Source organism: Stegostoma tigrinum, chromosome 10 (assembly GCF_030684315.1).
Source record: "Stegostoma tigrinum isolate sSteTig4 chromosome 10, sSteTig4.hap1, whole genome shotgun sequence".
In the NCBI taxonomy this organism is placed as follows: Eukaryota; Metazoa; Chordata; class Chondrichthyes; order Orectolobiformes; family Stegostomatidae; genus Stegostoma; species Stegostoma tigrinum.
In genome coordinates this window covers 14060992-14085289 of record NC_081363.1, presented here as the reverse complement: position 1 = coordinate 14085289, position 24298 = coordinate 14060992, and the positions used below count along the sequence as shown (strand labels likewise).

At 41.5% G+C, this 24298-nt stretch overlaps 1 protein-coding gene across 3 annotated transcripts in view; it reads left to right on the top strand.

The window, feature by feature from the left end:
- ak7b (adenylate kinase 7b) overlaps nucleotides 1–24298 on the top strand; it is an 87314-nt gene that overhangs the window by 52893 nt on the left and 10123 nt on the right. For all 3 annotated transcript variants that reach the window (XM_059649018.1, XM_048537755.2, XM_048537756.2), the window contains exons 8-13: nucleotides 7460–7550; nucleotides 8602–8676; nucleotides 10047–10196; nucleotides 11827–11955; nucleotides 13557–13683; nucleotides 21910–22038. In XM_059649018.1, coding sequence (XP_059505001.1) covers nucleotides 7460–7550; nucleotides 8602–8676; nucleotides 10047–10196; nucleotides 11827–11955; nucleotides 13557–13683; nucleotides 21910–22038 — 701 coding nt within the window. The remainder of the gene's footprint in view (nucleotides 1–7459; nucleotides 7551–8601; nucleotides 8677–10046; nucleotides 10197–11826; nucleotides 11956–13556; nucleotides 13684–21909; nucleotides 22039–24298) is intronic.

Sequence of the window (24298 nt, the reverse complement as noted above, 5' to 3'; positions counted from 1 at the left end):
ACAGCAGTGATGTGTTGACAATAACTTAATGATCTATGCGATGTTGATTGAGGGATAAATATTGATCAGGACACCAGGGTAAGTCCCCTGCTGTTCTTTGTGCAATGGACCTTTCCAATTCAGCTGAGAGGATAGATGAGCATCAGCACAAAGGTTGGCAATTCAAACAGTGCCACTGTCTCTCAGCATTGAACTGGAGCATCCTGCTTGACTTTCATATTCACTTGAACTTGCAACCTTGTGGCAGAGACACGACTGCTACCAACTGACCCAGATCTGGCTCACAAGTCAGCCTTTCAGTGCAAAGTTTTAACAGAATATTGAACCACAGCAACATTACACTGCAACCTGATCTTTGTCCTTACCAAAGTCTGAACACATTAGGAATTAAATTGGGTGACTACATGGAACAGCCCATGTTACACTCCTACTCAGGTACCTTCCTGCAAATCTTTCTCTGGTATGTGAATGACATTATCGGTACTGTTTCCCTTTCTTTCCAGTGTCCAACTTCTACCCTGCTCTCTCCTTTACCTGGGCTCATCTCTGACTCTTCCCTTCCCTTCCTCCTTATCTCTGTTTTCATTTCTGGGTATAGGCTGGCCAGCAACATCCACTGTGAACCATCTGACTGTAACGGTTATGTTGACTATGCATCCTCACACCATTCTCATTCTCTATTCCATTCTTCCAGTTTCTCCATCTCTTTTGCATGTGTTCTGATGATGCCGCATTCTGTAGGGGTGCCTCAGAAATGTCCACCTGTGTCCTTAACTGACGATTCTCCACACTGTGATTGATGAAGCCCTCAGCCGAACGATCTTTTTCTGGCATTCTGCTCCCATCCTTCTCTTCCCTCCCACTGATAGGCTTGCCTGGTCCTCAGTTTCCACCCCACCAGCATCCACATCAAAAGAATTATGGCCATTTCTGATGCCCCCACCAGCCACATCGTCTCCTTCCTTCCTTTTTCAGCATCCCAGAGGGATCGTTCCCTCTAGGGCAATCTGGTCCACTTCTCCACTTCCAAGTCCTCCCCACCGCCCCAGACCATCTTCCCATGCAATTGCAGAAGGTGCAACATTTACCCATTTATTTCCTCCCTCCTCATTATTAAAGGTTCCAGTCAGACTTTCTAGGTGAAGCAGCGACTTACCTGCACTTCATTCAATCTAGTCTACTCTATTTGCTGCTCACATTTCAGAGATGAAACACAAACTGGACAACTGCTTTATGGAACAGCTATGTTCAGTCTGCAAAGAAAAAACTTCCAGTTGCCTGCTACTTCAACAGACCACCATGTTTCCTGACCAACATCTTTGTCCTGGGCATGCTGCAGTGCTCCAATGAGGCTTAGCACAGGCAAGAAGAACAGCATCTCATTTTCTGCCTCAGGACTCAATATCAAGCTCAATAATTTTAGGGCCTGAACAGCCTTTTCCATGTCCTTTTCCAACACCCACACCCCTGGTTCTGTCATGACATTTGTTGCTTTCATCATAGCCAACCCTTTTTTGAACCCAATAATTGGCCCCTGTTATCAGCTTTTCTTTCTTCATTGCTCACCATTATCCTTCCCATTGTCTGCTTAACTGCTGTTCACTCTCTCTGGGCTCCATCCGATGGAGTACCTAATATGTACTTATTTCCCCAACCATGTCCCCCTCCAACCTCCATCTTCAGCATATATACCATATTTTCCTAGCTACTATCAGTTCTGAAGAAGAATCACTGGATCTAAAACATTAACTGTGCTTTGTCTCCACAGATACTGCCGGACCTGCGAATATCTCCAGCAATTTCAATATTTGTTTCAGATTTCCAGATGTTGGGTGTAGTGATTATCAAAAATAGATGGAATCATGTTGGCAAACAATTGACCTGTAGTGATTGTAACAAGGTCAGCCAGGTGGACTTACTAGAATACGAGTTCCCTGATTAGGGCAGTTAATCTGGTCCAATCAGGGAGCTCTGGCTGACAGAAAAGAACAGGAGTGTCCAACATCCTGTTCACTCTGAGAGCAGGCTCTGAGGGAACTGGATCGGTGTCAAGGACTTTCCATATATAAATATAGGGTGACTTGATGATGGGATACTGGTCTCTGTGGAGTTATTTTAGTGGCAATAAGAGAACAACATGCATATGAAGAAATTCGCTCATAACTGTCATCGTTGAGTTGGGGTAAACATTTCTGACATCATGCCATTATTTAGGAAGTTTGGCTCATTTGATCCAGTCATCGAAGACTGGGCCCAGTATGTGGAAAAAATGCATTTTTTTTCCTGGGCAAATGACATTGGGGCAGATGAAAAGCAGTAAGTAATTCTCCTGACAGCTTGTGGACCGGCAGTCTTTTCAGTTATTAGAAGCCTAACATTCCCTGAGACACCATTAACTAAAACCTTTCAAGAGTTGATGGATTTAGTTAAGGAATATTATGACCCCAAACCACCTCTAATTCTGAGACACTATTGGTTTTACTTGGCAATTAGGTAACTGGGGGAATCTATGTCTGGATTTTTTACTGGGTTAGGATGACTAGCAAAGGCATGTGACTTCGGTTTAACTCTTAATGAGATGCTGAGAACCCATTTGGTATGTGGGATTCATGAAGTAATCAACCTTTCAGGCTTCACAATTGGTACTAGCGCCTATTAGCTGAAGCCAAACTGGATTTCAAACAGGCACTACAACTGGCTTTATCATTAGAAAATGCAGCAAGTGGAACATATGAGTCATAGAATCCCTACAGTGTGGAAACAGGCCCTTTGGGCCAACACGTCCACACCATTCCTCAGAGCATCCTACCCACATCCATCCCTCTGTAACCCACTTAATTTACACATCCCTAAACACTACGGGCAATTTAGCATGGCCAATCCACCTAGCCTGCAAATCTTCGGACTGTGGGGGGAAACCAGAGTACCCAGGGGAAACCCATACAGATACATGGAGAATGTGAAAACTCCGCACAGACAGTTGCCCAAGGGTAAAATCGAACCCGGGACCCTGGTGCTGTGAGGCAGCAGTGCCAACTACTGAGCCACTGTGCTGCCCCAGGAGGTGCAGCTCCATATATATTTGCAATTGTAGTTAAATGAGGATTCCCAGAAGTATGTTACAATTATTACCCATAATGGTTTGTATGAATAGTTGAGATTGTCGTTTGAGGCATTGTCAGCTCTTGCAATTTTTCAGATGGAGAACATTTTACAAGATCTACCCCGAGTCACCATTTATCTAATGTGCTCATAAGAGAGGAGGCCAATAGGAGCACTTAGAGAACTTGGACATAGTCCTTAGACATTTTTCGTCAGGTAGGTGTATGCCTTAGAAGGGAAAAATGTGTGTTCCAGGCACCCCAAGTGATCTACTAGGGCTACAGAGTTGACAAGACCTATTAGAAGGTAATGTGAGGGCAGTTAAGAGTGCTTGGCTCCCACATCTGTACTGGAGATTAGGTCTTTCATTAGGCTGGTGAATTATTATGGAAAGTTCATACATAACCTGGCACCTTTGCATCAACTCTTAAAAAAGGATTAGCCTTAGAAATGGTCATGCCACCAAGCCATAGCTTTCAGGCAAGCGAGGAAACAACTAGCATCCTCTAAGATGTTGGTACACTGTGACCCCAAGTGAGATCTGGTATTGACATGCAATGCCTCTCTATATGGAATCGGGATAGCATTGGCTCATAGGTGGCCCAATGGAGACAAATACCCAATAACATATGCCAGGACTTTGGCTAATGCAGAGTGTAAATACGGCCTGATAGAGAAGGAAGGTTTGGCAGTCATGTTTGGAGTCAGGAAGTTCCACCATTACCTTTACGGACACAAATTTGTAATAATAATGAACCACAAACTCCTGCTTGGTCTACATAAAGAGAAATAAAAACAAAGTTCTTTGAAAAGCTCAGCAGGTCTAGGAGCATCCGTGAAGGTAAAAACAGAGTTAACATTTTGGGTCTGGTGACCATTCCTCAGAACTATATAAAGAGGACATGCAGTGCCACCCATAGCTTCAAGCAAAATTCACCAGTGGGCTGTAATACTAGGTGCATATAGTTGCAGGTTGGAACACTATCAAGGATGTCATGTAGCAAATGCAGCTGCATTAATCTGCCTTCCACTGGCAGATACACTGCCAGTGATATCGCCACTGGAATAGTCCGTGATGGTTTTAAATTATCTGGACAGTCACAACTGACAATATCAGAGTTTGGATGCAGAAATATCCGGTCCTGGCAAAACTGAAACAGCTAGTGATGATGGTGGCAACTAAAGGGTAATCACAACCAGAACTGAAACCATTTTGGACCTGAAGAGACCTCACGGTAGAGGATGGCATATTATTACGAGGAGCAAGTGTGATTGTCCCAAGCAAAGGTCTCTGCCAGATACTGGTTGAACTCGACCAGGGTCATCCAAGGGTTTTCAAAATGAATATGTTGATGAGATGGCCAAAATTGAATGCAGACAGAGCTGCATTGGTGAGCAGAGTGCCAACGAGGGCATACATTACAGCCAGCAGCTCTCCCACATTTGTAGGAATGACTGGGTAAGCAGTAGACTCAGTTACATGTTGACTGTGCAGGTCCTTTCATGTTTTTAATATTCTTAGTCTTTGTGGATGACCACTTGAAGTGACAGCAAGTGCATAGAGTTCATTCAACAAACATGGGGACGACAATAGAAAAACTGTGTGCATCTTTTGCAACACGAGGACTCCTGGAAGTGTTGGTCATGGATAATGGGACATCATTTACCAGCAAGGAATTTGAGTATTTCCTAAAATCGAATGGTATTCGACATATAATGACAAATCCATATGATTCATCATCCAATGGTCTGGCAGAAAGGACAGTCCAAACTTTGAAGGAAGCTGAAAGCAACAGCCTATAGTTTCACTAGATCCTAACCTGGTTTCTATTTAATTATAGGATCACCCCTCATGCAACTACAGGGATAGCTACAGCAGACTGACTAATAGAGAGAAGACTCTGTACCAGGATAAATCTGATCTTTCCAGACCTTGGGGGTAGGATGAAATGGCATCAGTAGCTCTAGTGCTGGACACAAGACACCACTAAGTGAGGGAGATAATTTACTTCAGGGGATGAAGTTTGGTGCAGGAACTGTGGGAATGGTCCTGTATTGTAACAGGCATGGTTGACACAACGTCAGATCCAGCTCAGGTAGTGTGATGGCCCTGAACAAGCACATGGCCCATATGAAAGCTGAAAAACTCACAAATGGTGTGGGAGCAAAACGTGCCCTGCTCCTCAACAGCCTTTCTGACTGTTCCGGAACCCATGAGTTCTCCCTCTCTGTCAAGCATTGAAGATACCTCGGAATCTGGGATGGACACGGCGGACGTTGCTGCCTCAATGCCTTTGGCACCTGAAAAGGAGAATGAATTTCTTCCGAGGCATAAGAGGCCAGCTACAGTGCATTACCTGCTGCCCATATCGGAGACAGGGTTGGAGGAACCTGACACAGTGTTAATACACCCCAGGAGGAACTATAAAAAAAAACCTGGCCTATATCCTTGGACTCAGAGAGGGAAGGATGTAGTGATTGTAACATGATCAGCCAGGTGGATCTCAAAGAATATGTTCCCTGATTGGAACTGTTAATGTGCCCCAATCAGGGAGCCCTGGCTGACAGATAAGATCAGGAATGTTTCATTCTGTTCATTCTGAGAACTGACTCTGAGGAAGCTGGATCAGCACCACAAACTCTCCACATGTAAGTAAAGAGTGCCTCGGTGACAGGATACTGGCCTCTGCGGAGTTGTTTCACAAAGTTCTCATTCAGTATAACGTTTAATTTATAAATGTACTGAATCTTGAGTCTTGAGTATAACAAATGGTTGATGCAATAATGCCTATTTAGTAAACTGATCAGAAATGAATTTCGATCCCATTCTTACGCCAGAGCTCAGGAATGATACGTTGGTCAATTTTGCCCTTGCTGCTTTAAGCATGGTGTCAACTCTGGCTCTCTGCCATTACCTAAAACTGAGACAAACTAGGTGAGCCCTTCAAAAGAGCTTGAATCTGGGATCTTCCTTGTTCGAATGACTCAGATACTTGATAAAGTTGCTGAGCCTGAAAGAAAGCCTCTTCCACTCACCTGTTGTTCAAGGGGCTTAATTGTCATAGAATCATAGAGTCAGACAGCATGGAAACAGACCTTCAGTCCATGCTAGCCATGTTGCCAAATTAAACTAGTCCCAGCTGCTTGTGCTTGGCTCATAAACCTCCAAATCTTTCCTATTCAAGTACTTATACTTATATTTAAATATTGTAACTGCACCTGCATCCACCGCTTTTTCCAGCAGGTCATTCCACACACTAACCACTCTCTGTACAAAGAAAGTTGCCTCTCATGTCATTTTTAAATCTACCTGCTCTCACCTTAAAAATATAAACCCTGGTTTTGAACTCCTCCACCCTAGGCTGTTGAGGTAAAAAGTATTTTGTGGAAATCATGGATAGTAGGAACTGTTGATGCCCTGGAGGGAGGAGGGCAACCCTGAGCAAAGTTCTGTCTTTTGGTTTCATTAAAACTAAAGAAGACAGTTACACCAATATTTATGCCTGTACTGAGACATGTACAGTCATTTGCAGAATAAACAAACAAAATGTACGAAAGTAAATAAACTTATTGAAAGAAAACATAGCTTTCCTGCTCCTATGATGCTGCTTGGTCAGCTGTGTTCATCTAGCCCTACACTTTGTTATCTGAGATTCTCCAGCATCTGCAGTTCCTACTATCTCTGATCTGTAGATTAATTGGCCCCACATTCGGTTCCAAATTAGAGGGCTGTGAGTTCAAGTGACATTCCAGGACCTCTGCGTAAAATCCAGGATGACAAACTAGTTAATAAATGAAGAACTACTGCATGTAGAGGTGCCATCTTTCAGTGAATCATTAAGCCCTTGTTTCATCTCTCAGATGGTTGTAAAAGACCCTATGGCACCATTTTGAAATGAGAATCTACCAAGCAATGCCAATATATGCCCCTCAAACATTGTTACCTTTTTTTTGTTACTTGGCAACAACAACCATTTTCCTTTAGCTTTAATAGAAACAGGAAAGTTGGGAATAAACAGATTTTTATAATGAGCAGAAATGTTAGAGGGTGATTCCTCACTCCCAGTCAGGAGCTTATCTCAGTAATTATGCAGAGGAGAGGATAGGCATAAAATATTGTAGCTGTACTGATTCTTACTCTCGCAATCCTTCAGTTGTGGCTCCTCCCACAGGGATAAGAGAAAAACTCCTTAATTTAAACTTGCTGAAATATCAGATTAATTTGGATTGATTGTTTTTTCTTGTTAAATTATCTCTAATTTCCATTTTTGGAATTGGATGCATGTAGTTATTCCAGCATGAATGATTATTTGACCAGTGAGTTTATGAGTGACCTTTTTTTGGCTTTATTTTGCAGAGTGTTACAAAATGTAATAGAACGAAAACCAAAAATGAACTACATACTTGCAGTGGATGACTCAAAGCACAAGTTAAAAGAGATAGTCAAGGTAAAGACTGAGAGATTGTTCCTGAAATAAAAGCAATTATGTAATGCCTTTCACTTCCGCTTGGCTTCTCAAAGACCTTCACAGCCAATAACATACTTTTTTAATTATAGTCACTGTTAAAATCTAAGAGCCTAAGTTTCAAACTGTTCTAATGTGATAAAGTGCATAAATTAGAGTAGCACGTAAATTATTCCAATAAAATATTATTTAACTTGCCATAACTTAATTTTGACCTGTGAAGAAGTGACTAATGTCCCCTCCTCCATTTTTATGAAACTCTGGTTGCGATCTAATTCACTTATGGGTCCAGGAACTGTCCTTTGGTTGATGCATTGAGCTAACAGGGGTCCTAGCCAACATTGGCTACCCTCATCGCTGACTGGTTCACACAGAAATGGGGCACTTAAACATTTACATACCTGATAATAATTGGGCTAAATTCACTGCTCGCCACTTTGTGGCAGGCAGTTAATCTAACCCAAGCTGAATTCACACAAAATAGCTTAAATTGGGAATGAACACCGAAACGGCATGGAGGCTAGTAGTGGAATATTGCACATTTGCCTACGTCTGAGTTGTTTTGCCCTTCAGCTGACATGCTGGGTGACGTTTTGTTGAAGTGTCGTGAGCGTTAAAGTTGCCATGGTAATTTTCAATAAGAAAAAGAGCTCTCACGGTTTCCTGGTCAGCAATGTACCCAACTAATAGCACAGAATAGCTAGCCATCTATGTCAGTTCTACTTGTGGGATGTTATTAGTATGTTATGTATGTCTCTTTTGCTTAGGTAACACTCAATGGACTTCAAGTATGATTCATTGCATGAGGTGCTTTGTGACATTTAGACCTGATAATTCATTATACAGATATTTCCTCTTAACATAAGATAAACTGTATCAGCATAAGAAATTCAGCCATGGTTCTTCTGCTCTATATTGCTTAGTTATTTGGTAGACCATGGGTAGTTAGGAGTTCTGCAAAGAACAGTTTAATCTAGAATCCAATACTACCACTTTGAGAGGCTGCAAGTAAATGTAGTAATTATCTTGACAGTCAATCAGCAAACTTGGGCCTGGCAAGATTCAACACCTTCCTGAAGAAGATGCCCTGCTCAGCCATGACTTGACGGTTAGTGTTCCATTCATTGCAATTTTTAACCATGCTTATGCTTAACTTTTGAATTTCCATTTAATTTAGCTAAGTAATACATAAAGGGCTTTCCATAGTCATCACAGCTTTTCTATTGTTGTTCATTTCCTTAGAACAGAAAGAGCAGATTGTTTATTTAGGAAACATTAGATGCTGCTGCACTTACCTTCTCCTATAGCTTTCATGTTTGGAAATCTTATTTGTATGACCTAAATTTCTTTTATAAATATGGAGAGTTTTGTTGAATTTTCTATGCTCTGTATGCTACACTAATCTGATTAGAAACCATTACTGGGAAAGAACAGAAAAACAAGTCATGAGTGAATGACAAGAATGAGAAAGAGAAGTAGATTGAAAGGAAGAAGCAAGACTGGAGAATATGGGAAACATGATTCTGAGATAAGTTGGAGCAATAACAGTTGGCAAGCAGTCTTAGGGGGAACAACTAAAACTGGGCAGATTATCAGAAGAAACGGCATATTACAACATATTGTCTGGGAACCGCTTGTTTTAAGGAGCATAGGAGGAAGTGACATTTGTTTATTTTCTACATACATTCTAAGCAATGACCATTGCAGACTATAAAATTGAGGAGTATCTTCATAAGTTGAAAAGAAAATGCAGATAAATATATTGAGTGGAATATGATCAGAAAATGCTGCATCATTAGACTATGAAACATAGTTAACTTTTCAGGCTGATGACTCACCAGTAGAAGTCTGAAGGATCATCGACCTGAAACATTAAATCTGTATCTCTCCACAGATGCTGCCTGACAAGCTACGTATTACCAGCATTTTCAATATTTGCTTCACATTTCTAACGCTTATAGTGTTTCACTCTATGGAGAGGATTTGATTCACTAGAATCTTGCACTTTGCACAGCTAGTCTAAGTGTAGGAGTTTGACAGGAGACCTGATAGAAGTTTATAAAATAATGAGGGATATAGAAAGAGTTAATAGTAGTTGTCTTTTCCCTAGGATGGTGGATTTCAGACTAGGGACATATTTTTAAGATGAGTGGAGAAATTTAAAAAAGACATGAGGGACAAATTTTTTACACAGTGGGTGGTTTTCATGCTGAATGAACTTCCTGAGGAACTGGTGTATGTGGATACAATGACAACATTTAAAAGACATTTGAATAAGCACATGAATAGGAAAGGTTTGGAGGGATGTGGGCCAGAAGCAGGCAGTTGGGACTAGTTTAGTTTGCGATTATGTTTGGCATGGACTGGTTAGACTGAAGGGTCTGTTTCTATGCCGTATGACTTTGACAGACCTATTATTTTAGAAGATAATGTCATGTTTAAAAATTTGAAATTTAAGTTTGCTTTCTGTTCCAACAGCAATCAGATCTGGATCACTTGATGGTGAATCTGACATTGGAGGCCTTTTTCATCAAAGAAAACTTCAACATCCATTGGGTGGCTGAAAATGGTATTGTGGAAAACATCCAGAATCTAATCAAAGAATACAAGCAATCTCGAACACTTTTGGTAATCTGTACATTATCTCAAGATAATTTCTTACGGATAACATTTTTTGCAGGTTGTATTTCACATGACTGATTCATCTTCACACTCCATTCTTTCACATACAGAAAGATTGAACAATGGGGAAAACCAGAACAACTGTTTTCTGATGAAAACTTGAAATATGAACTCTTGTTTCTTTTTTCACAGGTGATGTCTAGACTGTTGAGTGTTTCCATTATTTAATGTTTTAATCGCAGTGTAAAGATATTTTGATGTCCTTACACTCACCCTTCCTGTCCTTTGGACCACTCACTCCTTCACTGCAGTTGACAGTGAGAAATTATCATTACTTTACCAAGGATACTTACAGAAAGCTAGAAGAGTACAGTGTTTATCTTTATTATTGTCTCTACTCCATCCTGTTTTCCCCCATTCTGTTATGAAAGCTTTAAAACATATTGGAGTTCAGTTTGCTTCCCTCATCCAAATGATCATTCTTTATAGATTAGCCAAGATCAGAGGTGGTCAAATGGCAACCAATACCACATACAGGATCCAACGGCTACCAATCTGGCCTCAAAGTAATTTCAACTATATTTTGCCCCACAGTCCGAAGATATGCAAGTTGGGTCGATTGGCCATGCTAAATTGCCCATAGTGTCCAGAGATGTGCAGGCTAGGTAGATTGTCCATGGGAAATGCCGGGTTACCAGGTTAGGATAGTGAGGGTGGGTCTGGGTGGGATTCTCTTTGGAGGGCCGGTGTGGACTTGATGGGCCAAATGACCTGCTCCCATATTTAAGGATTCTATGCTTCTGTTTCTCCCTTAACTTGTTCGAATTTTGTGGGTCTGAGTTCTTTTCCTTTTATTCTGTAATGGAATGTGAAATGCTGCTATTTGTTGCCCTTGAACTGAGTGACTTGCTGGGCTATTACTGAGTACAGTTAAGCACTCAGTCATTGCAGTGGGCCAAGAGGCACGTGTAGGCTGGACTGGGAGAGGGCTGTCAAATTTCCTTCCGGAAGGGCATTAGTGACCCAGAATAACTTTTATGCCAATAGGTTCATGGTCACCATTACCAAGTTGAGCTTTATATTCCAGGTTTTTATAGATTGAAATTCCACCAACAGCTGTGGTGGGATTTGAACCAGTTTCACTGGGCTACTACAGTAAAATTATCACTATGCCATTTCCTTCCCCGAATGTCTGTTTCATTGCTAAATAACTCACAAATACTAAGCAGATCCCACAGGGAAAGCCAAGACCTTGCCTACTCAACCTCCCCACCCACCCCCACCACTACCCATCTTTCCCTCCCATCAGGCTTTCCTGAAACCCTCTGCATTTTCCCCGTCCTTCTGTGCTGGTAGCCAATGACGACTTCCCATCTTTCCATGTAGTTGCAAAGGAGACTGGAAACATGTTAATGAAGCTCAGTTAAAATTCTCAGCCCTTCATTCACATTCCCAAATTACTCTCGGAATTAAATGCGGTGTCTGTTTGCTAAATTGACAAATAAGGTATTTCAGAATGCGCACCTCAGTGTTTATTTTCTACCTTGCTGTTAAGGTTTTTTCTTTCGCTTCTGGAGCCCTTGTAAGATGTTTAGACAAGATAGTCAATGGATTTTTGTAATTTTATTTTTCACAGCCACTAAAAATCGCAATTCTGGGACCTCCTGTGGTAGGGAAAACCTCAGTAGCAGAGAGGCTGGCTAAAATCTACAAGCTACACCACATCAAAATAAAAGATGTCATTGAAGAAGCTATTGCAAATCTGGTATGTTTACTTTAACAAGGCATAGGAAAAGTCAAGAATGAGAAAAGACTGCTTGACCCAACCATACACATCCCTCCAGCACTCTCATTTTTAAATTAGACTGTCCAATTGTATGCAAAACAATCACAACATTCTTGAGAAGGTGGCAGCTCACTATAACTTCTTAAGGGCAACAAGGGACAGGCAATAAACGCTGACTAGCCAGTGATGCCCACAGCCCATTAATGAATAAAAAGAACCTACTTTAATTGCCAACCTTTTTAAGTTTAAAACTTAAATTTTTCTCATCCTTTCTAACCAAGAAATTGTACGCAATGTAGCACAGGATCTCACAATAGTGATCCTCATGTGCAAAGATCAGCTATCTCTAAATCCCTTCCTGAAGCTGATCTTTGCATTTGAGGATCATTATTATGAGATTTTGTGGTGCACTGTGTAGAATGCCTGCCTTAAAATTAGAAATTCTGTGTTGAAGACCTACCCCAGGACCTGGCGTATCCATAATGTAGCTAAAGGTTGAGTATCAACTTGCGAATCCTTCCAAGGCAGATTGTACCTTTGGGAGAGACTCCTGGTCAGTCACGTAATGGAAAGAAATTAGACCTTCCACCATCAGTTTCATAGCTCCATGTGGATCAGACTGGAGCCAACGGAACAGGATTCAATTCCTGTTCTTGCTGGAGTGGTTTTGGGAACTTACTGTCTTGCCCTACCCAAGTGGAGAATGCAGCAAACTTGTCTTTAGACAGAGGACACAAAGGAGAATTGCTGTTATATTTCTCCAGTTACTGCCACGGGAGAATTAAATTAATGTCAACAGATTTTTCTTCTCTCTTCTCGGCTCCTCATTAATAGGAGAATTAAGGGGCATGGGGAAAGGGCAGGAAAGTGGATGTGAGGAGTGTCAAATCAGCCATGATCTTATTGAATGACAGAGCAGGCTCAAACAGCCTTCTCTTGTTCTTATCTTCTATGATCTTATGGTATTTTAAGTATGCAGTTACCCTTGCATTGTTTTAATTGCAAGTTTTCTTTTCCCCTGGATAGCATGACTTACACTAGTTTATGGTGCCATGGGATCCAAATTATCAAAGGCACTTCATCAAGGTGGCTACTAATCTTTACGTGGAAACCTAGGGCACAGTTGGCAGTCAGCTACTTAACCATTGATCACTGTCCTGTAACCTGCTGACATCCACACATGCTATGTTCTTAGCTAAAGCAGAGTGACTGAATAGCAGTCAATCTGCAAATTGGGATTGTTCTCATATTCCTTAGCGCATAGGTGCTAAAACCAATTAGGGCATACTTCCTTCCAATCCGAGGGAGACTCTTAACACAAACCAGCAGTGGCTGATGGAAATCTGAAGGAGGGTTCTGACCCGAAACGTCAGCTTTCCTGCTCATCTGATGCTGCCTGGCCTGCCATGTTCCTCCAGCTCCGCACTGTGTTATCTCTGACTCCAGCATCGGCAGTTTTCACTATCTCTGAGTGGCTGATGTATACTTTGTTTCTTCCCATTGACCTTTTGGAAGTGAGCTGAATGCTTTAATTTAAAAGAGATTCACAGCTTTGTTTAAAATTAAGTTAATTGTTTTAGGAATTAAAAAGTACACAGCCTGAAATTGAAGAAACTGAAGAAACTGAGGAAGAAGATGATGACACAGGCATCAAAGATGCCCAGGACCTCCTCGACCAAGTTAGAGAAAATATGGAGCAAAATGGGGGTAATCAATGTTTATTTTGCATTTGTGTAACCTATCATTAAAAAGAGCTCGGAGTTGCAGAATGTTTTAAATGTTAGCGTTAGTTGCAAGTCCAAATATGGCAAAGTGGGTGAAGTGGATAGTCCCTCTCATTACATTAAATCAGTAGATAATAAAATGTGAGGCTGGATGAACACAGCAGGCCAAGCAGCATCTCAGGAGCACAAAAGCTGACGTTTCGGGCCTAGACCCTTCATCAGAGAGGGGGATGGGGAGAGGGAACTGGAATAAATAGGGAGAGAGGGGGAGGCGGACTGAAGATGGAGAGTAAAGAAGATAGGTGGAGAGAGTATAGGTGGGGAGGTAGGGAGGGGATAGGTCAATCCAGGGAAGACGGACAGGTCAAGGAGGTGGGATGAGGTTAGTAGGTAGATGGGGGTGCGGCTTGGGGTGGGAGGAAGGGATGGGTGAGAGGAAGAACCGGTTAGGGAGGCAGAGACAGGTTGGACTGGTTTTGGGAAGCAGTGTAGCAGGAAATGCTACACTTGCCCCCACACCTCCTCCCTCACCCCCATCCCAGGCCCCAAGATGACATTCCACATTAAGCAGAGGTTCACCTGCACATCTGCCAATGTGGTATACTGCATCCATTGTACCCGGTGCGGCTTCCTCTATATTGGGGAAACCAAGCGGAGGCTTGGAGACCGCTTTGCAGAACACCTCCGCTCAGTTCGCAACAAACAACTGCACCTCCCAGTCGCAAACCATTTCCACTCCCCCTCCCATTCTCTAGATGACATGTCCATCATGGGCCTCCTGCACCGCCACAATGATGCCACCCGAAGGTTGCAGGAACAGCAACTCATATTCCGCCTGGGAACCCTGCAGCCTAATGGTATCAATGTGGACTTCACCAGTTTCAAAATCTCCCTTTCCCCCACTGCATCCCTAAACCAGCCCAGTTCGTCCCCTCCCCCCACCGCACCACACAACCAGCCCAGCTCTTCCCCCCCACCCACTGCTTCCCAAAACCAGTCCAACCTGTCTCTGCCTCCCTAACTGGTTCTTCCTCTCACCCATCCCTTCCTCCCACCCCAAGCCGCACCCCCATCTACCTACTAACCTCATCCCACCTCCTTGACCTGTCCGTCTTCCCTGGACTGACCTATCCCCTCCCTACCTCCCCACCTATACTCTCTCCACCTATCTTCTTTACTCTCCATCTTCGGTCCGCCTCCCCCTCTCTCCCTATTTATTCTAGTTCCCTCTCCCCATCCCCCTCTCTGATGAAGGGTCTAGGCCCGAAACGTCAGCTTTTGTGCTCCTGAGATGCTGCTTGGCCTGCTGTGTTCATCCAGCCTCACATTTTATTATCTTGGAATTCTCCAGCATCTGCAGTTCCCATTATCTCTGACATTAAATCAGTAGTTCCTTTTATTGATTCTTTCCCGAAATTCCTATTTCATCAATGTTGACTAACACCAAATTGTTGCATTCCAAGAAGGACCAGGAGGATGAAATATTTACTAGCAAGAATGCTATGAAGGAAATGTCCACTCTGTAGACAGCAAAGTTGGACCAAGTTGTTCCTCACCCAAAACAGCTGATGATGCCATAACATCACTTGATCACACTCTTAAAGTGACAAACAACCACTCTTACACAAATACATAATATTCCTCTCCATTTTTATCAGAGCTTCTGGCAATGATAACTTTCACAATCTTTACAAGCATATATATAACATCTGGAGGATGTCAATTTATTTGTGGTTGTCGGTGCATTTTTCCCATTGGCTTTAACCTCTGGTGTTGTTGGTGTACCAGAAACTCATATGTCATTGCCTACTGCTGGATAACTGCACTACCAGGGAGGGTAGTTTAGGCAGGAAATCTCACAGCCTTTAAAATAACATTCTAGGCTATGGGCCTAATATGGGAAAGTGGGACTAGTGTAGGTAGTAGTATATTTTTGGTGGGACAAAATTGATGAGCCTGTTCTGTGCTGTATGATTCTCTGACTGAAATCTCGAAGGTTTGCACAATATCACAGTATTCTCCGCTAAGATAGTGCCTCTCTCGGATATTTCAGTTACTATTTTGTCCTCAGACTTATCCAGGTCTGAATTTCGCAGTCATTCATGGATATTTAATTAATGTTGTCCCTGGCACATTTGTCTGGTTGATGTGCTTGTCTTCTTCATTATATATTGAAGTATGCACTAGAATCGTTTCCTATACCATACAGATGAGAAGCAATGATGGCTAGTACTCACTCCTCGCCAGAGATGTAATTCCTCACCAACACTTAATAGCCTTTTCAGAAAGTGCATTGTTTGGCCTGTTCTCTGTTTGAGAAATCTGATTCTGTTGTTTCTTGTCTTTCGTCATGGGTGGTTTCAGCAAATCAAATACATTGCACAACTGATGTTTTACCATGAGTAATGCCAGAGAAGTTGGAATTGTAGCATGGGTTACATTCTAGTATGCTAACAAAATCTGGCTCAGCCTTTTTGAAAGTGATCCTAATTCACAAGTTATCCTGAAGGAAATTTAACTTGTCTGATCACCCCTTTCTGCCAAACCATTTATGACTGGGTGATAAGGAGCTGGTTGAATATGTTTTAGATAGTCTGTACACTCTTGTGATATAAATCGTGGACCGTTATTGCTAACACGTTGCTCCGGATACCCAAACCTCACAAATATCTGAATCTTTCAGTGATTTTCTCTGGAGATGTGCCTTTGTGATGGCAACTTCAAGCCATCTCATATGTGTGCCAACCACTACAAAAAACATTTACCCTACAAAAGGTCTGACATAGTCAATTTGGTTTCTTTGCCTTTCTGGCCATTCCCAAGGGTGTAATGGCAGTAAATGGAGGTAGAAATTCTTGCACAAACTGCACATATTTCTGCCTTCTCCTCAATCTCAGAGTCAAGCCCGATCCGCCAAAAATAGCTACTGGCTATCACCTTCAACCTGCCAATGCCAAAGTGATTTTCATGTAGTTGATTTAACATTTCCTTAGTTGTGGTGGAATGATGACACTCCTTCCCCATAGGAGACATCTGCTTGTAGAGATAGTTCTAACTTTGGTGTGACAAATGATTTCAGTCTGGGGCTTTTCCTGTGGTCTTGCCTTGAAGTACTATGTCCTTCAATTTTGATTGTAGTGCATAATTTCTAGTTTACTCCCTCGCTTGCACAACTGTCACCTAAGTGTTCCCTAACTCTTCAATGTTAAAGTTGTCAATATAGGACATGATTGCACTCGAGAAGGTGCAGAGGAGATTCACCAGGATATTGCCTAGAATGAAAGGTCTCAGTTATGAGGAGAGACTAGATACACTGTGTTTGTTTTCCTTGGTGCATTGGAGGCTTGGTAGGATTTTGGTTGAGGTATACAAAATTATAAGAGGTTTTGGTAAGCAAACAAGGGCAGGACTTTCACAGCTAATGATAGGGCCCTGGGGAGTGTTGTTGAACAGAGAAACCTGAGGGTTCAGGTACATAGCTCTTGAAAGTGATGGGACAAGTAGACAGTGTGGTAAGAGGACTTTTGGTATGCTTATCTTCATTGCTCAGAGCATTGGGTGTAGGAATTGGGATGTCATGTTGCGGTTATACTGGATGTTGATGAGGCCATATTTGCAGTTCTGTGTAGAGTTCTGGTTGCCTTGCTATAGGAAAGATGTTATTAAATTGGAAAGGGTGCAGAAAAAATTTAGAAGGATGTTCCAGGGACTTGAGGGTTTGCGTTATAAGGAGAGGCTGGAAAGGCTTTTTCACCCTGGAGCATAGGAGGTTGATGAGTGACCCTATAGAGGTTTATAAAATCATGACAAGCCAAGGTAAATAAAGCTTTTTCTCAAATGTGGGAGTGGGGGGGTGTGCTGTTTCAAAACTAGAGGGCATAATTTTAAGGAGGAAGATTTAAAAGGGACCTGAGGGGCAACTTTTTCACACAGAGGGTCATTCATATGCAGAATGAACAGCCAGGAAAGAGGTAGACATAGATATATTTCCAACATTTAAAAGACATTTGAATAGGTACAAGAGTAGGCAAGGTTTAGAGAGATAACAAAGTGTGGAGCTGGATGAATACGGCAGGCCAAGCAGCATCTTAAGAGCACAAAAGCTGATGTTTCGGGCCTAGATCCTTCATCAGAAAAAGGTCTAGGCCCGAAACACCAGCTTTTGTGCTCCTAAGATGCTTCCTGGCCTGCTGTGTTCATCCAGCTCCACGCTTTGTTATCTCGGATTCTCCAGCACCTGCAGTTCCCATTATCTCTGATCACAAGGTTTAGAGTGAAATAGGCTGAACGCAGGCAAAAAGGACTAGTTTAGTTTGGGAAACCTGGGTCGATGTGGACAAGTTGGATCAAAGGGCCTGTTTCTGTGCAGTATGACTCTATAACTCGTATGATTCTAAGCATAGTCAAGGTAGGTTATGAGGAACCTTTCCCTGTGGCAGACATGTCTAAAACCAGAGAGCGTAAATTTAAAGTGAGGTCAATGTGGTCTGAGGAAAAGACTTTTCTAAGGTTTTAGAGTAGATTTGTAGCTCGGGTTGTGGATGTTGTGGTTGGTTGGCTAGCTGAGCTGGTTCATTGATTTTCCACAGACATTTCATTACCCCGCTGGGTAACATCATCAGTGCAGCCTCCAATGAAGCAATGTTGTGTTTTCCCACCTGTTATTTAAACTCTGGAGTCCGTTGAGCTGGATTAGCTCACTTCCAGTTTTCCTTCGCAGTGGAGGGTATATGGGGTCAAGCACTATGTGTTTGTCAAACACATTGAGCTCGACCCCATACACACTCCACTGCGAAGAAAAACAGGAAGTGAGGTAATCCAGCTCAACGGACTCCAGAGTTTAAATAACAGGTGGGAAAACACAATGGCACTTCATCAGAGGCTGCACTGATGATGTTACCCAGCGGGGTAATGAAAAAAGACTTTTCACCCAGAGGGTTGTAGAAACATGGAACATACTGCCTGAGAGAGTGGCGAAAGCCGATATTCTTGCAACATTTAAAAAGCTTCTGGATGAGTACTTAAAATACCAGGTCATTACAGGTTACGGACCAAACACAGGTGAATGGGATTAGTATCTTGGATTCTCCAGCATCTGCAGTTCCCATTATCACTGAATGGGATTAGTGTAGTTTGGTGTTTGTTGACCAAAGGATCTGTTTCTGTGCTGCAGGACTCTATGATCCTATAAGGACTGTTTTACATGACTTGTTTGGCGAGGACACTCCAGAGGGACAATCAGCATTGCTGCATAAATTGGATTGCCAAGACTTAAATTGTATAAATGTCACCTGGTAGCAACAATGCTTGCTTCTGCTCACTACTAGAGAAGGGAGTCTCGTATAAGGCCCAAATATTGTGACCAATGGTCTGTGATCTGTTGCTAGGGTAAATTTCCCAGCCATACAGATATTAATGGAATCGTCTAATGCCAAATATGATTGCAAGACTTTCTTTCCCTGTCTCTGCATATTTTGTTGCTGCTTTGTTTAACAATCTTGATGAAAAAGCTATTGTCTCCTCTTCATTGTTGGGTAATATGTGAGAAATGACTGCTCCCACGCTGTATGATGATGCTTCACAATCTGGTCCTAACAGTAACTTTGGGTCAAATGCATCATGAATTTTGACTTTAATGAAGTCTCTTTGGCTTGTGGAAAGGGTCCTTCACATTGAACTTTCCAACTCCAGTTCTTGTTTTGATATTAAAAAAAATTGTGTAATAGCTTGAGAATGATGCAAAATTTATGACAAACCTGTTATAGTAATTTAACAACCACAAAAATGATCATAGTTTACATTTTCAGGCACTGGTGCGTCAGTAAATATTTGACAGAAGATTTAAAATATTCACAATTGTCTTTGTTCAACGTTAGACCATAATATTCAAGTCTCTTCAGAAAAGCATCTAAACTGAGGAGATGATAACGAAGTGTGAAGCTGCATGAACACAGCAGGCCAAGCAGCATCTTAGGAGCACAAAAGCTTTTGTGCTCCTGAGATGCTGCTTGGCCTGCTGTATTCATCCAGCTTCACACTTTGTTATCTTGGATTCTCCAGCATCTGCAGTTCCCATTATTTCTAAATTGAGGAGATGCTCTTTTTTGTTTCTCCCCATGATGAAAATATCATCTAGGTTACAATGAATCCACTCAAAATCTGATCCATGGCATATTGGAAAAACACAGGTCCAGATGCATTTCCAATGGAAGTCTCTTGTATTTAATTAGTCCTTTGTGTGTTATAATCATCAAGTATTTCTGTGAGTCACAATCTACTTTCATCTGGAGATAGGTGTGAGTAATGTTAATTTTACTGACCAGCTGACCTCCACTTCGTCTGACAAATAATCATCAATTGAAGGCACAGGATACTACTCAGCACACAATATCTGATTAAAGATTACCTTAAAAGCACCGCAGTTGCATACTGATCCTTCTTTCTTCAGCACTAGTATGACAGGCATGGCCAAATCAATCATATTTACGGGTTCAAAGACTCCTGCCTTGATCAGTCTCACTAATTCAGCCTCAACCTTTGGTCTGGTTGCAACATTTGGTTTGATTCTCATCCTGGATTTTCAATTTGACAGAAATCTTTGCCAAGCTTCGCATGATGCGTAAGCCTCAGGGGTCCATGCACAGTGGCGAATTCCAGAAACAAAAGTCAGTGCTTTGATTGGTGTGCCAATGTTGATTGCTGTGCATGGAACCTTGGAACAGGTACGCATGAGCAACCTTGCAGATTAGAATAAACATAAACACTAACATAAATTAACAAAACTCTACAAATTAAAACTCTCAACCCCTTATAAACTCACCTCTACACACACACAAACAGATAAATATAAACAGGGAAACAAAACAATTGGGCAGAGGGAAAACGGGAAAACAATTCCATATCCTTTGTTCCCGAGATCTGCTGATTTAGTTCTTGCTCATCTGAAGGTTTTTCCTCAAGCTTCATTTTTTTGCAATGCAAAAGGCTGTTTCATTGACGGAATGCCCCTGACTTATCCAAATCAAAGTTACAATATGCAGCATCTGCTGAAAGAATGATAAACTGGTTTTCTTCAGATTTAAAGTGGCTTACTGCAAAGAACTGAGAGACAGAGAGAGCTTTTGGCTGCTGCAAATCTGTTGATTTCTCTTCTGGACTGGCAAATCTTCTCTCTTTCTCATAGCCCAAGCTGTTAAGCTAACTGACAACCAATTATCTTTGCATTGATAATTGATTCCTAGTCTGTAAAACCATCCCCTTGTAAACATTCCCTTAGCTCCAATTTGTCTACATTACTGGATCACAAAGCTACACAAACAGAGTTCACAATACGTATCAAATTCTTTACTTTTGAAACATACAGCCGTCCTTGTAAATCTGGATTGAAACGATTCTTTCTAATTTTAATCCACTTTAATCCAATATAAAAAGGTACAGTTTTTACAAGACCTTAAACTAAATGTTGAAATTAGGCTTATGTAAAATGAGTGGAACTGGATTAAATTTAACAGATGTCATCCAAGATTCCATGGTCTTTGAAAACTTGGCAGTAAATATGCTTATACAGGCATAGCATCATTACAATACCAACACAGTCTATCAAATCTATGCTGGCAATTCAGTCAATCCCATTTTCCCATTCGATCCTTATAGCCCTTCAAGCAAATTACTATCAAGTGCCCATCCAATTTCCCTTTACATAAGTGATTGTCTTTGGTGCTGCCACCTTCATAGGCAGCGAGTCCTGGGTCAATGTCACTCTTTTGAGTTCTTCTTCAAATTTTACTTGTACCCCTTGGCCAAAAACTGACACCTGTATAGCCTAGTCTCAGCATCATCAGCTTTCCTTTGTCTACTTTATCCAGTTACCCCTAATATCTAGTAGACTTCCTGCAAATCTCCCGTCAACCTCCTTTATTTCAAGAAGGCCGGCACCGTTTCTCCACTCTAACCTAGTAGCTAAACCTCCTCCCCCACGTCCATCCTGCTAAGTCTCTGTTGATCTCCCTTACTGACCAAAACTACTTGTCATATGGTAGATTGGACCTAATCAGGCTTTATAAAGGTTCAGCATAACTTTCCTGCCTTGTACCCAACATCTCTATTTATGTAATTTAGTATTTGATTTGATTTACTAGCTACTTTTTTATGATAAATAGTTTAACCTTTGCATTGTAACTGATGGACTGTTTGGCTACCAACTTTACAGGTCGCCTGGATGATGGATTTGTCCTCAAGTTTGTGAGGGATAAGCTGTCATCGATGCCTTGTCAGAACCAGGGTTTTATTCTCGATGGTTTTCCTAAGACATATTTACAAACCAAGGAACTTTTCAGTGGTAAGCTATACACTTTAATACAATTTCATTGTTGAATTGTAGTTAGTGCCAGTGCAGCCTGACACTTATTCTGGGGGAATTGTAACTACGGCTTGTTTTGTGGTGAGGCTTCCCAAGCAGCAGTGTTAACCACCCAGCCACCACACCAACCGCCTGTCTATTGTAGAAAAATAAAGGGCAAACTGACCACTAGAAAATAATAATGTGAATCTTGTTGTTAGGTGCAACACATTCTAGATGAAGCTAATGAGCCTAGCTACTGTTTTACTGTCTGGCCCAGCGTTTAAACTATTGAAATAGTTGAGGGAAAATGAAATGAGGTGCACAGAGACAGGGGAAGACAATGGGAGGGACTATTACAGAGAAAAGGAGAGAGAAAAGGTGGCAGAATGAATGAAAAACAAACACAAATAACTACAAAAGAAAACCATCCAATGGAAAGGATGAAACACAAAGAATTAGAGTCAAAGAGGAATGAGAAACAACAGAGAAACTTGTGCCACAAATTTGAAAATGGTTATGGTTATCCTGAAATGAGATTATGCCGCAAGTGTTGCTTCTGTTGGTGGCAAAACAGAATCAGTTAAAGCCACTTTGAAGTCCTTCAAGAGAAGTGCATTTTGACTGAAACAGAGTGAAGTAAGGAGTGAAGACATTCTAAAAGTGAATTTGACTTGATGACATCACAAAATATAACTTCCATCAGGATAAAGCACAGCCTTGAATATCATGCTACGCAGCAATTAGCAGTGAACACATTCTAAGTTCTTCTGAAGCTGCACTGGAGGTCTTGGTACATGAAGTAGAGAGAAGGAGTGATGTCATCAATCCACGAAGGCTCAGAAGGTTTTCCAGATGAACTTTGCCAAGTTATTTGAACCAGATAGCCCCAGCAATCAATGCTGGATGTCAACTCCTGAGGACCTCAATGTAGAAGGCTGTAGAAGAAGAATAGACTAAAAGTCAATTAATACGTCCTCAAATGCCGCGTACTACCAACTGTGCCTTCATACACAATGTCACACATCCCATCATACATGTACCAACAATCTTTGTTAAGACTCGCACCTCACATGAGGGCTGAATCCTACTCCTGTTCTTGTGTTCGTATGTTCTATGGCATAATGCCACAATCTTTGGACTGCTGAAAACCTCACATCTGCATTTCACAGCTTGCACATACTATTCTATTCTACTATTCTATTCAGCACATACTGATTATTCAACCAGTACAGCCACATCACTGAAACTTATTACAAATTACCATAATTATGGAGACTGGTCTTACTTTCATCCTTCTGAGTATCTTTTAACTTTCCCTTCTTTTAACATTTGTATATGTATATCGCTAGTAAAACTATCATGTTTACATGAATAACTGCAATGGTAATTTTGCAGTAAACTACAAATATCTTGTTTAAGATTAAAGGTGTGATGCTGATTATTTCTAAATTAACTGACTTCCAAATCAAAAAGGGGCTAGATACATTACTTTTAAGGAAATGCCATTTAAAGGGTTGTGATGGTGGAAATGAAGTCTGATTCTATTAATGCAAACCAACCATGATGCAGTGTTTGATGACTGATATCTGTTTCCAATGCATTACCTGGAGAAGCCACACATCATCTGGATGTCACAGTGGTGTCACAGCAGTTGATTCTCCAGCAATGATTGGTGAACAACATCTCTCTTTAATGTATCAACATTTGTCCTTCCAAACTGCTTCTTCACTGTTGGCCAACCAATCCAGACTGCTGATGCCCATGCCAAGATGAGGCATACAAAGCCAGGGTTTCTCAGTATACAGCTGCTTGAGAATGACAACTGCCCTTTTGGGATTGTCTTTTTCAAAGAATTCAGCAGCCTTCCATGATGCAGATAGCTCTATGTAGGAACATAGGATAAATATAAATGGATTCAGAACCCACGATTACAATTTGTGGAATTGGAATTCAGTGAACTATTTTGGAATATAAAGCTAGTCTTTGTGATGGTGACTATGTTAAATAAAATTGATTGGACGTACATGGAATAGTGTTGGTTAGATGGGCTTGAGATCGGTATGACAGGTCGGCACAACATCGAGGGCCGAAGGGCCTGTACTGTGCTGTTATGTTCTGTGTTCTGTGTTCTGTGTGTTCTATCACGGTTTTTAAAAAAGTCTGGTTCACTAATCCCCTTGAGAGTAAGGAAATCTGCCCAGTTTACCTATTCCAGCCTATATGTGACTTCAACCCACAGCAATTGACTCTTGAGATA